The 15,696-nt window shown below is 47.1% G+C and overlaps 1 protein-coding gene across 3 annotated transcripts in view; it reads left to right on the forward strand.

Annotated features, from left to right (window-relative positions):
• The window catches only part of ZNF536 (zinc finger protein 536), a 407,924-nt gene extending 392,580 nt beyond the window's left edge, over window positions 1–15,344 (forward strand). For all 3 annotated transcript variants that reach the window (XM_081806658.1, XM_081806659.1, XM_031033222.2), the window contains one exon: window positions 12,352–15,344. In XM_081806658.1, the coding sequence (XP_081662784.1) occupies window positions 12,352–12,596 (245 nt within the window). In that variant the 3' untranslated portion in view covers window positions 12,597–15,344. The remainder of the gene's footprint in view (window positions 1–12,351) is intronic.
• Window positions 15,345–15,696: the final 352 nt, after the last annotated feature.

The raw sequence follows: 15,696 nt of genomic DNA on the forward strand, positions 1-15,696 counted from the left end.
AGGTTGGAGAGTGGGGGTGGACACACGTACAGACAGGATGTGGGGACCGGCTTGCTGTGAGTGGTGCACCTGCTCCCTTTCTGTCTTTCTGGCGTCCTTCATCTGCCCCGAGAGTCCTCACTGATGTTCTGGGGTGGGCTGTGGGTGCCAGAGGTGGGTCACATGGAGTCACTGCTATTGCTAAGCTTGCTAAACTCCTTAGGTCTCTACTGCCCATCTTGTTGCCACAGGGACATGAGATAACTGTATCTAGCCCAATATCCCCAAGGAGGGAAGACACGGATGGGAAGAGGGTAAAGAGGAGGTGCCGCCCTGGCGAATCCTAGGAGCCTTCCCATCTTCACCATCTCTCGAGTACCACCTTAATCATTTCACTTAAGATTTTATTAAAAACTTAAAAAAAAAAAACCACTCTAGCTTTATTTTAGCAAGACTATCCAACTTTGATTCACTGTTTTTTTTCTAAGGCTGTTTGTTAACCCTAAATCGCGGTCATCTTGGTTCCACGGAAAACCACCTGCAGGAGTGCTGTGCTCCAACTCCTGCACTCACCCTCCCCCGGAGACCAGAGGGTAGCAGGAGGGGGAGTGTTTGCTGTGTGACCTGGGCCAAGCCGCCAGCCCCTCTGTTCCTGGCTCCTGCTTTGCACTGAGGGCAGTGTCCTCTCTCTTTGGTCTCCTGTAGCATCTTTCAGGATGAAATCGCTCACCCAGCAACAAACACTGGGCATGGTTAGAGTCTTACTATATTACACATCTAAAAATCTCCGAAAAAGGAAAGTAAGTTCATCGACCCTTTGAAGGTTATTTAATGATAAACATAAATGCTTTCATAAAATCTGGGGAGTGATTTAAGATCCCGGATCAATAGTTGCCTGTGAGTGCCCGAGGCCTGCGCTTCGGGCTGTGTATCCTGCCCACCCAGGCAGGCTGGTGGCTTGGCCGAGCCGAGCGCAGAGGCTGCCGGGGGGGCAAACACATCAACATGGTTTAAGGCAAAATCTGCATGGCAGCGGCCAGAGCCTGGGTGTGAAGCTGCTGAGGAAGGGACTACGTTGAGGCCATGGGGAAGGAAGGGCAGGACGCTCCTGAGTCTCATCCTTCTGGGGTGGGGGGAGGTGGGGTGGGTGCAGAACCGGGAGGATCTGGAAGACTCCTACACCCCCTGCCAGACACTCTTCTCTGCAGATGCCTCCTGGAGGCCAGCCTCCCTTTCTGAGCTCTCCTGCTAACTGAACTTGAATCTGATGCTGCAGAGAGGCGACAAGACTCAGTGGGTCGGGCCCCGGCTGCAGGCTCAGAGGGAGCTGCTGCAAAGCTGGGTTCTGACTCTCTTGGGCTTCGGGGCCCCGACACACCTGCAGCCTCTCGGGGCCTTGGCGTCCTCAGCTGGCAGGTGGAGACCCTGACACCTGCCTTCAGCATTGCCACTGGAATGGCGATCCTCCTTCAAGGCTGCCCCAGCATGGGTACATCACAGAGCAGGTCCTTCGATACTTGCAGCCGTATGGAGGGGATCCTGATTTACCATGTCTTACCTGCCCCACATGGTACTCGGTGTCTTACAGGCCTCCCCTCCTCTAATCCTCACATCAACACTGCCCGGGAGCTCTGTTATGCCCATTTTACAGATGAAAAAAGTGAGATCTGGAAAGGTTAGATAGCTGGTCTAAGATCTCGAAACCCTGGAGACAGATAAGGTTTGAATCCAGGCTTCGGACTGAAGAGTCCGCACCCTTCCCCACTGTGCCTGAGTCACAGCGATGCTGCCTCCGAGCAGGGGCAGGACGGGGGTTAGTGTTCCAGTCCTTCCTGCCCCCCTACCCACCCTGGGTGCAGGCCCGGCAGGGTGCTCCAGTCCCGCCCCCCCCTCCCCCCCCCACCGCCGGACACTCTCAGCTGTGGCCCGCTCCTGATCTGGGGCGCTGTGCTGTCTCTGTCCCTTGAAAATCAACCAACTTCACCTTTTAAGAAACTTTTTAAATAAAATTTTTATTTTAACATAGATTTAGAATTACAAAAATGTTGCATAGATAGTACAGAAAATTCTCCTATGGTGCTCATTTCCCTCTATTGTCAGCATCTTCCATTAGTAGGGTACATTTGTTACAATTACTGACTCAATGTTGATACACTATTATTAAGTAAAGTCCCTATTTTCTTCAGATTTCCTTTGCTTTTACCTAATGTCCCTGTGCTGTTCTAGGACCCCACCAAGGGCACCACTTTACATCTAGTTGTCATGTCTCCTGAGGTGCCTCTTGGCTGTGACAGTTTCTCAGGGTTTCCTTGTTTTGGATGACCTTGACAGTTTTGAGGAATATTTTGTAGAATGTCTCTCCCTTGGGATTTCTCATGGTTAGACTTGGGTTGTGGGTTTCTGGGCAGAAGACCACAGAGATGAAGTGGCTTCCCGTTGTATCAAATCAGGGCACTGCCATCACTTGGACTGTGGTGACCCGGCTACAGTTGTGTTTGTCAGCTGTCTGCCCTGGGAAGGTGGTCTTTTCCCCAACCACACTGTGTTCTTCCTGGCACTTCCCTGGGAAGGAAGTCACCACCCAGGCCACATGAAGGAGCAGGAGTTATATTCCACCTTCGAAGTGGAGACTTCCATAAAGCCTGTGGAATGCATGGGGCATTTGTCTGTCCTTTTCCATGTACTTAGAGATTTAATCATTTAGTTATGTCAGTATGACTTGCGGATGCTTGTTGATACTTTGGTTTATAGTCTGAGACCATGTCATTCTCTACCATGTCTGCTAAAATTGTCGCAGCTCTGGCCACTGGGGGCTCTTTCACTTGACTCCCTGCTACTTTGACATACCCCATCAATGCGTGGCATTTGGAGCAATTTCTTACTTTCTGGCAAAAGACACTCCAGGACCATCTTATCTATTTCCTGTTTTAGCCCTAGAATCAGCCATGTCCACAAGCAACCTTGGTTCCTTTTGTTGAGAATGGTACTAAAAATCAAGTCTGGGTGCTAAATGTGCTTGCTGCCCTGGGGATGTCATGGGTTCCTGGTGCGCTGAGCGGACAGAACAAGGAAACGTAAGTGTGTCTACTAACCCCTGCATATACTCAGATCTGCATTACAGATATTGAGCTATACACCAGTTCACACTGACTGGCGTCTCCAAGCCATTACCACATGGATAAAAATTCACTTTTAAAATGGTGAAATATTTTTTGGTAGTGCTTTAAATTAAAACCCAAATCACAGGAAATTTGAAACCTAAAATTATCTATAGTAAGGATATTCTGAAGTGTTTTAGCATCTTTGATTAGATGGATGAATATTTTTTTGAAAACTGAAAACATAAATTATGCACCTGATTAGAACCATTCTTGCCTATTTGGAATTAGGGAAATTATATATATATATATATATGTATATATAATGTGTGCAACTGAGAAAGTAGTAGCTCTTTCTGTTGGCTCAGTGTGTGTATGTATATTTTTACCCATCTCATTGCCTCTGTTGAGCCTATTAACCTGGAAGGATGGCCAGGGTCCTGGGCAGGAGCCCTTCCAATTGGCAGCTTCAGGGTCAGCCGCAGACTCTCAGAGGGAGCAGCAGGGAAGGGCCGGGTGGAGACCAGACCACCAGCCTGAGGCCTGCCCCACCGGAGAGCGTGCTGGGACCCCCACGCCTGGATTCCTCCACTCCTGGGGGCCGTGTTTCTAACATACACAGCTGGCTCTAGAGGTAGGACCATTTTCTTAACTACCAGCGTGCATCTTGCAAATGTCCTTAGGTTCAAGGAATGCAAAGGGCTCTCCAGTTGGGGTGCAATAGAAGGAGTGGAGTGGTGTTACTCAGGATCCCTCTTGGTACCCCTCAGAGGTGGCGCTTCCCAAACCTCCTGGCCCTGTGCATGGGAGGGGCCTTTGAGGGCTACTCCTCTCCACCTCACCAGCTGGCCCCTTCTAGAAAACAGTGCCATAAAATGTGGCTGTGGGAGACCCTCCTGGGGTCTTACAAATACTCCATAATCCTGTGCTTCTAAGAAGGTATTTCAGAAAGGACAATGGGAGTGTCTCCAGGTGAGTCAGCCATGGGTTTGCTGCAGGCGGCTTTCTCAGGGTCAACGCCCACCCAGGGTGCACATGGGTTGTGGTCGGGGCTGATCTAGAAGTCATGGCAGCAATGTTCCTCTTCATTTACCCACATGCCAACTTTTCCCATTTATTTCAATGGACAATAAAAGGGCCCTGTGTGATTGATCTGAAAGTCTGCCTGGGTGTGAGAGGTGGCTCTGCAGTGTGAGGACACAGGGGGATGGCCCGTGTCTCTGTGTCTACCTGGGGCCAGGGACCCTACTCCCTACCGCTTACTCACGTGACCCTCTTCTGGACCCTCTTCCTTGTGCTGACCATGTACCATGATTCATGGATGCCCTTGTTCCAATGTCCAGAATTGTGCCTCTGTCAACATATGTAGACCCTGCCTCTGGCCAAACAGCTCATGGGTCCTTCCTCAAGAATGTTCTTCCTTTCCCCGGACCCTTTCCGGGCCTGTCCTCTGTGCCATCTTTTTGACTGGAAGCCGGAGCCTGGCTCAAAGCAGCTGGATGTCCTCGCCTCATAAAATCTTGGCCTCTTCCTCTTCCTGCTGGAGACGGTGTCCGCTAGGTTGCGTGGTCAGTCACTCAGCTTCTACTGGGTGGGCATTGAGTCAGGCATGCAGAAAAGATGCCTTCCCATCCTCGTGGCGCTGAAAGTCCTGTGTCATTCCCACAGCAATCTGCTCGGGGTAATGTATGCAGTAAGTACTCAATGTGTGCTCGTGGAAGTGGGCTGGGTTCCAGGAGTTGCGTGATGGAAGCTTGGAGTCCTGTGGCTTGGTGACAGCCATGTGTGCAATGCCTGGCTTTGGCGGGTGTCTCGAGGCCACAGTGGTGCCTGTTGTCCCTAAGAGGGGTGGCATGTGACAGGAGCGATATCCCATACACACACATTATAGTGCATGCCCTTCCAGGGTGTTCATAGACTCTCTCCTGGAACATCCTGGGTCCTGATTGAAGATAGCTCTGTGTGGAGACTCTTCCAACGAGTGATTGGCAGGAGGGAACCGAGGTGAGCGTGAGCGTCTGTTGTGAGTGTGGGATGAGGTGAGCTGGTGTTGGGAGACAGCCCTGAGGTTGAGTTCCTGGTCAGAAACCAGCTAGCTGCATAGCCCTGACTTGGGACAATTCTTTACTCTCTCTGAGCCTGGTTATCCTACCTGTAAAATGGGAAGACTTGTCTCTAGCACATCTCCCTACTGGCGACGGTGAGGACAATTGACACAATTCCTATAAATGTGCCCTGATGAGTTGTCCCAAGACCAAACACTGGAGGTTGGCTCCTAACTCCTCCAACCCCTCCTATCTGCCATCCCACACCAGAAGAGAAACCATCAGCTTGGAAAGTCTGGAGGCTCCGTGGATACAGCCCCATCTCTGTCCACAAGTGTGGAGCTGTAATTAATGGATGGTCCCCCAAGGGGAGGCATTTTCCTCTCCCCCTTAGGTACAGAGAAAGAGCAGATATTTCCATCGTAGCAAGTAAGAAAAATATCTTGTTTCCCCACTTTTGTTATAAACAATGTACGACTTGCTTTCTCCTTACTCTTCTTGACCCTCCACACTGTATACATATTTATATATTATTCATAGTGGATTAAAAATGAATGTGCTCTTTACCACATCTCTACGGCGCAATGACAATATAAATTAACGTATGATGTACTTACTTTTCACATGGCAGTGATGGGAAATGTTGATGGCCTCAAAGTGAGAGGTGGAGAGAGGGGAGTGCAGTGGGGTGGGCAGTGGGGGGCACCCATCTAGCCTCACGTCAGGGCCCAGGGCCCGGCTACAGACAGGGATCGGGGCTGCACTCAGCTGTGTTGCTGTAAAGATGGAAAGGCCTCCCCACTTTCCTTCTCCCATGGAAGGAGGGCCAAGCTCCCCAGTGAGCCTGGCCCCTGTCCAGCTCCCTCACTGGGCTTCACCCCCATCACCGTGCCCTGTTCCCAGACCCCCGCACTGATCCCAGGCTTCCTATCCCTGTGCCTGGGGTCAAGCCTGTCCCTCTGTCTAGAGGAGGGCTTCTCTCCCTTTCTTTCTCCTGACTGCCTCTCTCATTCTTTCTTCCTTTCTTCCGTCCATCCATCCATCCATCCATCCATCCCTTCCTTTACTTAAAAAATACTTGCTGGATATCTGTGATGTTCCAAGCACTGTGCTAGGTGGTGAGAAATGGCAATAACCCAAAATCGCAAAAAACAAAACCCCACAGCCCCTGCACTGTGGAGCCGACTGTCTAGCGGGGAAGATAGACGTAATTGTTTATTTGTTCAGCTACTGTAGTTGGAAACTCTCCTGCAGATTTTGCCCTGATGGCCTTCACCACCACCATGGTAAGTCTGGGTCATCGGGCCTCCTCCTTGAGGCAGAGGCAGGTGTACTAGAGGAGATAACTACAGTAATTAGATGAAGTAGGGGCAGAGAGCACTCCAGATTAGGGAACGAGAAAGGATGGAGCAAAAATCCTGTGGCAGGAAAGAGTATGAAGCATTTGGAGAGCAGAGGGAGTCCTGGATGCAGAAGGCAGCAAACTCTGGGGGGGATTTGAGGGTGAAGACCGTGGAAGGACCTAGAGGGGCTCACATTCCTCTGGGTTGAGCTCTTAGAACCCCCCAGTCACCTCTACTCTGTCACAACCCACATTGCCCCAAAGTGGTGTTCCTGGTCTAGCCCTTGACTAGAACAGGATCCTCTAGATGGGGAGATGTTTCTGGCATGCGGTCCGACCCGAAGCCCATCCTCACCTCCACTTGCTGACCTCCCTCCACGTGAAATGCAACTGTTAACAACTTGTTCCTTTGGCCTCTGAAGGCCTTCCAGTTTCCCAAAGCACCCGTTCAAGGGCAAATGCCCAGAGGAGAGACAACGTCGTAAGCTCTCAGCGAAGGCCCCCCCGAGGCACAGAGCACACAGCAGTGATGCAGGAGACCCTGCTGTATCAGTACCTTGATGAAGAACAGAGCCCGGAGGCCCCTGACCCAGCTTAGACGGGCTGCCAGATGACAACAGTGAGAACAGTAAGCAGGACAGTGACAGACAGCTGACGTTTCTATAGCTCTGGATTTTTTCCGCACTTGACACACAATTCCCTACCATGCTCACAACATCCTACGGTGGGAGTATTAGCATCACTGCTCCCCTGCCTCTGTTTTCAAGGCGTGGGAACCGAAGCCCTGAGAGATCCCATTCCTCACTCTGGGCCAGACACAGAGGAAACTCAAGTTTGGGTTAAGTAGCCTCCCCACCTCTCAAGGGAGGAAGCTATGCTTTGAACCCAAGCTCCTGGTCAGACTGCTGCCACCCAGTGTGTGGCAGGAGGACACCTGAGAGCAAAGCAAAACTGCCAAGCCAGGAGAGCTCCCCGACTTCCTCTTGGCCAAAGGCCGCCCTGGAGTGCAGTGCTTCTCAGTGGGGTTACACTGGACAGAGGCCGCCGTCTCCATGCTGGTTGCTAATGGGGAAGCTTATTCTGTCTTAGAATTGATGAACCTTAGCACCTTCATGGCCACCTGCAGACCCAGGTGCATTGTCGACTCTATCTCCAGGTTACCAAGGTGGTGTGGCTGGTTTTCATCTCACTCAAAAGGGATGGATGGACGTTTGCCGAGTTCAAAGCTCACCAAGGGGTGGCCCTGTCACCCTGCCGGCTGCATCAGCTTCTCCTCTGGGAATGGGATGACCTGCTTCCATCTGGAGGTCAGATTTCCCCCCAAGCCCCACCTCCACCCCAGGCAGGACAGCAGAAGCTTGAAGCAGACTTCCGTGGGCCCCTACTGCTCCTTCTACCTGCAGATGGATCCCTTCTTGGTCACAAATATTTGGAACACCACAGCTAACTATTCCTGGGAGTTCTCAGATTTGGGGTTTGTTCTGAAGCCCTTGCTTATGATCTCTGGCCAAAAGCTAACAGACCTCGACATCACTGCATTCGTCCCAGTTGCCCGGGGCTTCAAGTGTACAAATAACATAGAGAAATTTGAACCGCTTCATCCAGGTTTAGCTGGACTCAGAGATGTATCAGGTTTCAAAAGTGCTTTGCATAACAATAGCTTTCTGTTTGGAAGTAAATGTTCCCATCACCAAAGGACAGACCTTTCACTTAAATTTGATCCTGGAGAGAACACACTGCCTTCTTCTGGACCTTTCAGCAAGCCACTGAGAAGGGTGCGTGTGTGTGTGTGTGTGTGTGTGTGTGTGTGTGTGTTGTGTGTATGTGTATCCTGTAAGCACATATTGCAATCATGGTTCTTGTAAAGATTTCAGAGAATTAGGGTGTCTGAGTACTTTATATCTGGTGGAAATTTGTTCTAAATTCAAACCGTCCAGATTTACTGTATCTTAACTTGCTCATCTTGCCATAAAGCTCTAATATGAGGATCACATACAAAACTCTACGTAAAGGACTATGGAGGCTTTCAGGATCTTCAGGTGTTCGGGATCTTCAGGTACTACCATCATTACCTACAATGCTTCTATCTACAAAGTATGTTGCAAGATCAGGATTGATTATGATTCCAATATCGTTCAGACTTCCTCCTACAAATGTACACATGCAGTGTTCTATATGTTTACACATAGATTTCCATCTCACCTAAGTTAAAATGCAAACGAATTCAGTACTCATGTTTTGATCACTGTTGTATCCAACTATGCCTGGATTACAGCACCTCTTTGACTCTACCAAGACCTAGAGACTCAGAGTAGCCATAGGTTAAAATCATGACTAATATTTTAAAATCAATTGGTGGGGAAAATGCACTTGGTGCTTTGATGCCAAGTTGGCCATTCACAAAGGCTTTTATTGTGAATAAAGGTGATATTCGAGGTTCTCCACTGGGCTTGCCAAGATGCATGTCCCATGGCTCACCTGTGGTACGGTTTGCAGAGAGGGTGGCTTCCAAAGGTTGTAGCATAGAATTCATACAGAAATGTATTATTCGTAATGATGATAGACAATATAATAAACAGCCTTGACAGCCAGGCAGGAACAGTGGAAGAACAGAAGACCCACTTTGAATCCTGGGGACCCGAGGTGGGTTTATTAAACAAGATCACGGTTCGGCCATCTTGCTTCATACTTGGGCTAGACTCTTGGGATCATGGTGCCAAGAGTTCTGGTTTTATTTTTTATTTTCATTTATTTATTATTCGGAGTTCTTAACTCCAGAGACTTGTCAGACTATGGTGATAGTGTCCGTCAGTGACTTAGTGCCATATGATACATAAATTGTGAGCCATGGTAATCGGCATAGTGAGCGGCCACATTGCTGTCCGTGGTGGCAAGCCAGAAGATGGAGTCTATTCCTGAGAAGATATTTCTGAGAAACTTTCAGAACATTTCTTAGGCTTCCTGAGAACTGGTGTCTCAGTTCTTCTCAGGTTCTTTGGATGACCTTCAATTAGTTCCTATGTCTCTAGCTAAAGATTTGGGCTGTCTTTTCTCCTGCTCAGGAGCTGCTCCTGCAGAGTAACCCTGAATCCTCTCTCACCAAGCCCTGGGCTAGTAGTTTGGTGTCTACAGGGATGAACAGCCTCTTGAGTTGGGTGGTTGAGTCTTGCGATCTGCCTGAAACTCACTGATTCCCAGCTTAGGACTGACTTAGATTCACTATTACGGCGGAGAGAATGGTTGTTCCTGTCCCACTTGCCACTCATTGGCACCCGGATTCTTCCCTTTTGTCTATGCCCTAACTCTGATGTGATGAAGAATAGGGCCACTTACATTCTTTGTAAAACTCTTGAATCCACATTAGAAATAGGAGGCTTGGTTCTCCTTCCCTACCAGCGCACAGCCTTCCCTGTCATCTGTGGGCAAAGTGACCGAGCCTTAAGGGTGGTGCCGGGTAGCAGGAAGGCAGGAGGGGAATGACGCTGGTGCATCTTTCTCTCACCTGACACTCAGGTCCAGACCCCTCCTGCTGACTGGTGGTATTCTTCTGGCTGCGGCAGGCTGTGCAGAAGGGCCAACAGCAAGTGTACTTTTCTTGGGTTTTGTTTATTCTTCACTCCAAAGTCCACAGATTTGCAAATTGGCTTTTGGCAAGTGGGAAAGTTGATCAAATTCAGCCTTGTGTTAGATGCAACAATGGAAACAAAAGAAGCAGAAACGCCATCCAAAAATTTATAATACCTTCAAAAAAAGGCAAGGTGAAGGAATAAGATAATGCTTCAATTCCAGAAACAGTTCGTGCCTGCTTGCTCTGTGCCAGGTAGTGGGTCTTGGCACCAATGATACTAAGATGGCTCTGCTTCCTGCCAGGAGCCCACAGCCAATCAAGGGGGACCGATACACAGTGGCCCACAAAAGCAGCATCCCAGTTGGGCAGAACCTTGAAAGAAGAGAGAGAATGGAAATGGTACTTCAGGGAGAGGGTCACACAGCAAGCACGTGGAGACCCTGCAGAATGAAGCCTTCTTGCAGAGACCACGAATGGTTTGGTTTGGTGTGGACACACGGAGAGAGGGAGGATGCTCCAGAGGAGACTGGTGAGGTGGCTGGGACTGGACTTGAAGGTCCTGATGATTGCTCAGAGGGTCGGTGGCCATCAGAGACTCGAGGCAAGGAAATCACAGCTGTCCTCCTGTGTTTGGAGCCCGCTCTGGTATTCCTGGGGAGGCTGCGCTGCAGGTGGGACACCTGGGAATCTCGCAACCCTCCCGCAGGCTGCGGTGTTCATAGTCTGGGCAAGAGTTGGGACACAACGGACCAGCCTCTGAGGGGGGATGGGAAAGAGGAAGGTTCAATAGGTAGGAGAGATTCATCCCTGCAGACCATTTGGCTAGGAGGGAAGAAAGAGAGTGCTAACTCCATAAACCCACTAAGAAAGAAGGAAGGATCGGGCACTGTGTGCCATATGAAGTGAAAGTGAGCTTCAGCTCCAAATGTTTGGTTGGGTTCCAGTGTCGCAGGAATAAGACTGTTTTGCTAAGTAGATACACAGGACTTCTGCAATTACTGTTCTAGAAAAAGTGCTGAATATGCTGTTTGGATATCTCGGGTGTAAATGGTTGCGCCCATTTATTTACTTGTTTATTTTTCTGAGCAAATGAAACCCAGACCTGGGCCCTGACCTCTCTGGGTGCTGGGTGGGACAGCACTTATGGGCTTCCAGGAATGGCACATCAACAGCTTCTGAGCATCAGGGGGAATGCAATTGTTCTATTAGAACCTCCCAAACCAGATGCTTTCCTGGTTCCTCAAGATGGCAGAAATGTGTGCGTGTCTGCTCAAGCATGGAGGACTATGTGGATTTCCACAAGAATCCGTCTTCTGTTCTGATTGAGACATGTCTAGAAAAATTTGATGCCAACGGTTACTACTCAAAATCTAAACTTCTTTAAAACCATACTGGCCTTGGCCATTTGGAGATTTTGGTTCCTGCCAGACATCTTCTACAGTCTCCTCTTGAAACGCTGAGTTTTTGCAAATTCCAAGAGCTTAGCACTTCCAGCCCTGCCCCAGAGCAAGGCTCAGGGCACATCCTTCCCTCAGCCCAATGCAAACACACACTCACTCTCACAGGCGCCATGCTCCGGTTGCTTATCTGTAAAGAGTTGATGGACAGATAAGAAAGTGAACTGGCTTAGTGCTGAGACCTGAGTCAGGATCCCAGGTGGAGGGATTTACGGCTTTTTTGTATGTGTAGAACCGGGATCAGCAAAGCACGGTCCAGGGGTCAAATCCCTCTCCTGTCTGTTTTTGTACAGCCTGGGAGCTGAGAATGGTTTCTACATTTTAAAGGGTTGGGGGGCTGGGAAGCAAGGAAGAAGAACTATTTCATCTCTCAGGAAAATCATACGAAATTCAAATTTCAGCGTCTGAAAGAAAAAGAGTTTTGAATTTCATCAATAAAACGTTGGAAATTTATTTCCTCTCTTGTCATAGAGGTACCTACATAATATCTTTGATTTTGTGTCTTGGCCTGCAAAGCCTAAAATATTGGCTATCTAACATTTTATAGAAAAAGAACCTAGGTGTTGGGAACATTGTCTTCTGTCACCTGGAAAGCCTGCATTAAAACTCTCCCTAGGATGGGAAGATCCTACACATTCCCGGCCAACTTATTATTAGTCGGTAGCTTATTATTTCTCCAAGTAACTTACTATTTGTCCAAATATATTGGCTACATTTCTGTCCTTTGCTAATTTGATTTTTGCACAGTAAGTGCAATCATAATATTGAGACTCTTGGCAGTAATGATGATGTCCTCTGAGTCATGGGGGCGGCGGGGGGGCCGCAAGCAGCAGAGCTGACCTGCCACTCTTTGTGTCCACAGGTCACAGGCCTTTTCAGTGCCGATACTGTCCCTACAGTGCCTCTCAGAAGGGGAACCTGAAGACCCACGTCCTCTGCGTCCATCGTATGCCTTTTGACAACAGTCAGTATCCCGACCGCCGCTTCAAACGCTCCAGAGTCGACTCGGAGGCTTCTGGGAATTTCGAAGACCCCACAGCTGTCAAGGCAGGGAGCTCAGCAGAGCTAACAGAGGAGGGCTGCAAAGCCCAGGAGGAGCGTAACTGAGCAAACTGACCTGTATATTGCAATATTATTTTACACAGTTTTAAGATTATGCATCTGGTAAAAGAGTTTGCTAACTGCATTCCAAGGGGGAAAAAAAAAATCATGTACAACCCCCCCACTAGTGTATAGAACATTTAAAAAATTTAAAAAAGATATCTATATATATATATTAAAAAAAACCAAAAAATTAAAAAAAAAAAAACGACAAAAAAAACAAAAACAAATCCCCAGCCCTTGAAAATGGCTGCTAAACTGTTACCCGGCAACAAGTACTTCTAAACAATGCAGGTGGAAGACAAGTGATTTCCGAAAGGCTTGGTGTCCTCCAAGCTTGAGAAAGCTGGGGACCCCTTCCAACTCTTAAGTCGTCTTGGTCCCCCAATCATGCTCTTAACTGAAAAATGATCCCATCTAAATGATTTAGTGTTGCCTTGAAGATGGAGGGGCTGTGTTTTCATTGTTGAAAACACCTCTATGATCCGCCACCAGCTGCTGCCATCAGCCCCCCACCCCCCATGAGATGTGCTGAGAGGCAGCCGTGGTGCCAGTCAGGCTGGAACGGTCACTGCAGAGAAAATCAATTCACGTGGTGTCCCAACTGCACTCGCGGAGGAATCGAGCCCTGCCGCCCGTGCCCCGGCTGCCCGGCGCGGCCAGGCTTGCCATCTTACACGTGCATTTTTAAAAAACACACAGCCAAATGAATCCATGGTCAGGAATTATCTGCAGACAGATGCCCATTGCAGGTTTGATGAGTAATTCCTTTTTTTAGATCAAATTGCTGTATTGAGGGAAATGCTTTTCTTTTCTCCGTTGTCTTTCCCCCCCCCCCCGGGGATGAAAAAGAAGTTGCCACTAAAAAATAATAATAATAATAATAATAATAATAATAATAATAATAATAATAATTAGGGGTACATGATATAAAATGTTGTTTAGAAAAACTAGCCAACCCTATCCATAGAAGGTGCTGGTGAGAAATGGAAATTCATGTCATAATAGAAAGATGGTTTTTTATTATGGTTTTTAAAATTTTACTTGAATGAAGGCTGCTCCGGTCCTTATTATCAAGCTTTGTTTCATGTGTTCGTTTTTGTAAGGATCACAGACATGAAGCAAGGTCTTCTTCTCCGACAAGCTCTTATGAAATAGCTTGTATTAAAAATACGAATCTAAACATCCTGCTCTCTATCGCTAATGAAGAAAACTGTTTGAGTTAAATGTCTGTTTTTGTAAAACAAATGTGTTCTATATTTTTGTAGATTTTAGATTTTTTACTGATTGGATACTCCAAATTTATTGAGTTCTGCACTACCCAGAGGGAGATTTTGAGGGTCAATAATGAAACACTTAACTCATTTAAAAAAAAAAAAAACTAAGAAGACTAGTTAAGGGTTTATTCTTGAATCTGCTAGAATGGTGTAGAAGTTCAGCCTCTTAACATACTTCCTTTGAGTGACACGAAATTGGTGCTGTTGCTTGTGACGGTAGAGACGTATTGAAGTATTAACTTCTCCTAAAACGAAATTACTCAGACTTAAAAAAAAGAAAAAAAAAAACAAACAGTCGATATTTCCTTGCAGGCTGGGAGCACAGAATAAAACCCCAGGGCCTTAAAAACTTCAGCTCTGCCTACAGCAGTTTACAAAAATTCTAAACTGCAATCAATGTAAATAAAATGCTTAGCGCTATCCTGAGACCAGGAGGGATCTCAGGCTAATAAGGGATCGGGTTTGCATATGCGGTCCAGAGGGCGTCACCCGCCCAAGGTTTCAGTGAAAATGAGGTCGCCGTGCAACGTGGACCCATCTGGCATAGAGCAAGCCGCTTTCTCGTTTTTCTAGACTAGTTCTCACTGCCTTACTTAAATCGAGTTGATAAACTTAATGCAACTGTTTCTATGATCCTAGAGGAAGGACTGAAATGTTACTGAAAACTTTCTGACTGTAGTGAGCTTTAGGATTTTAACTGCACTACTGTGTTTGGTGACTGTGCCAGTCGCTTGCTTTCTGTGTGTTTGACCCGCCTTTGGTATCTTAGCAAAGAAAAATATTAAAAAAAAAAAAAAAAAAAAAAAAAAAAGAAGAAAAAAAAAGTAAAAAGAAAAAAAAAAACCAAGAGGAAAAAAAAAAATGAGAGCCACATTCCATTTCTAGCACTTTGGGAGCTCTTTTGGTATTCTTTTGTGTCTTCTGAGCATCGTCAGATGCAACAGGCAATAATTCTGTTTGTGACACTGGGAACATCCCCTCTTCTTTGTGGCGTGTGTGTTGATTCCATTTTTGTCCAGTGCTACCGTCCTTATTTCCCCCTCTGACACAAGCCTTCTTTCCAGAACATTTGTAACTTGTAATACAAACAAGTGACAGCCAGTGATATGCCGTGTCAGTTTCTGAATGTCTCCAGGTCCTCATATCTAAACATGTCAAGTTTTTTCCCTGTAACTTCTGTAGTCTGTGATGCTGGTCATAATACTGTCTACATTCCTACACAAAGAAAAAAAAAATCTATCTTGGAGGAAATCTGAGATCAATAGAGTAGAGGATTTTGTTGCTATGCTTGTAACAAGTAGAAAACTTTGTATTTAAAGTTTATTCTTGGTCATTATTTATTATTATAATACATCAGTTGACAGAACTTTATTCTGGTATAGAAAGTATTAAAAGTTGTTTTTTCAGCAATGACTGTTTTCTTTCTGCTGTTAGAATAAAATGTCTTTGAAGCAGTCCAGTTTTATCCAGTGTTTTACGCAATAAAACCTCTACCTCTGGAAATAAAAAATCTTTTCCTATTCACTTATGTTTATTAGGAAGAGTGAAACATATTTTTGCAGCTTCATCAGACTTCGGTAAGGCTTGGTCAAACCCCACTTATTAAAAAAAGCTCTGCAGTATTCTGGGGGGATGGTCCCCACAGCCTTGTGCTTTTTCAAGCCCAGTGCAATTTAAACAACGTGAGTGCGTACGTGAGTGTGTGCACACACCCATGTGCATGTGTGAACTACGTTTCTTCAAAGGCTGCGGACATCGGTTTCAGGAAGGTAAAACCTATAGAAACATGTATGCTCCTCCTATTACAGCAATTATCTAAGGCACCGAAA

The sequence above is a fragment of the Leptonychotes weddellii genome, chromosome 16 (genome assembly GCF_054177405.1).
Source record: "Leptonychotes weddellii isolate Sample4059 chromosome 16, ASM5417740v2, whole genome shotgun sequence".
NCBI classification, from domain to species: Eukaryota; Metazoa; Chordata; class Mammalia; order Carnivora; family Phocidae; genus Leptonychotes; species Leptonychotes weddellii.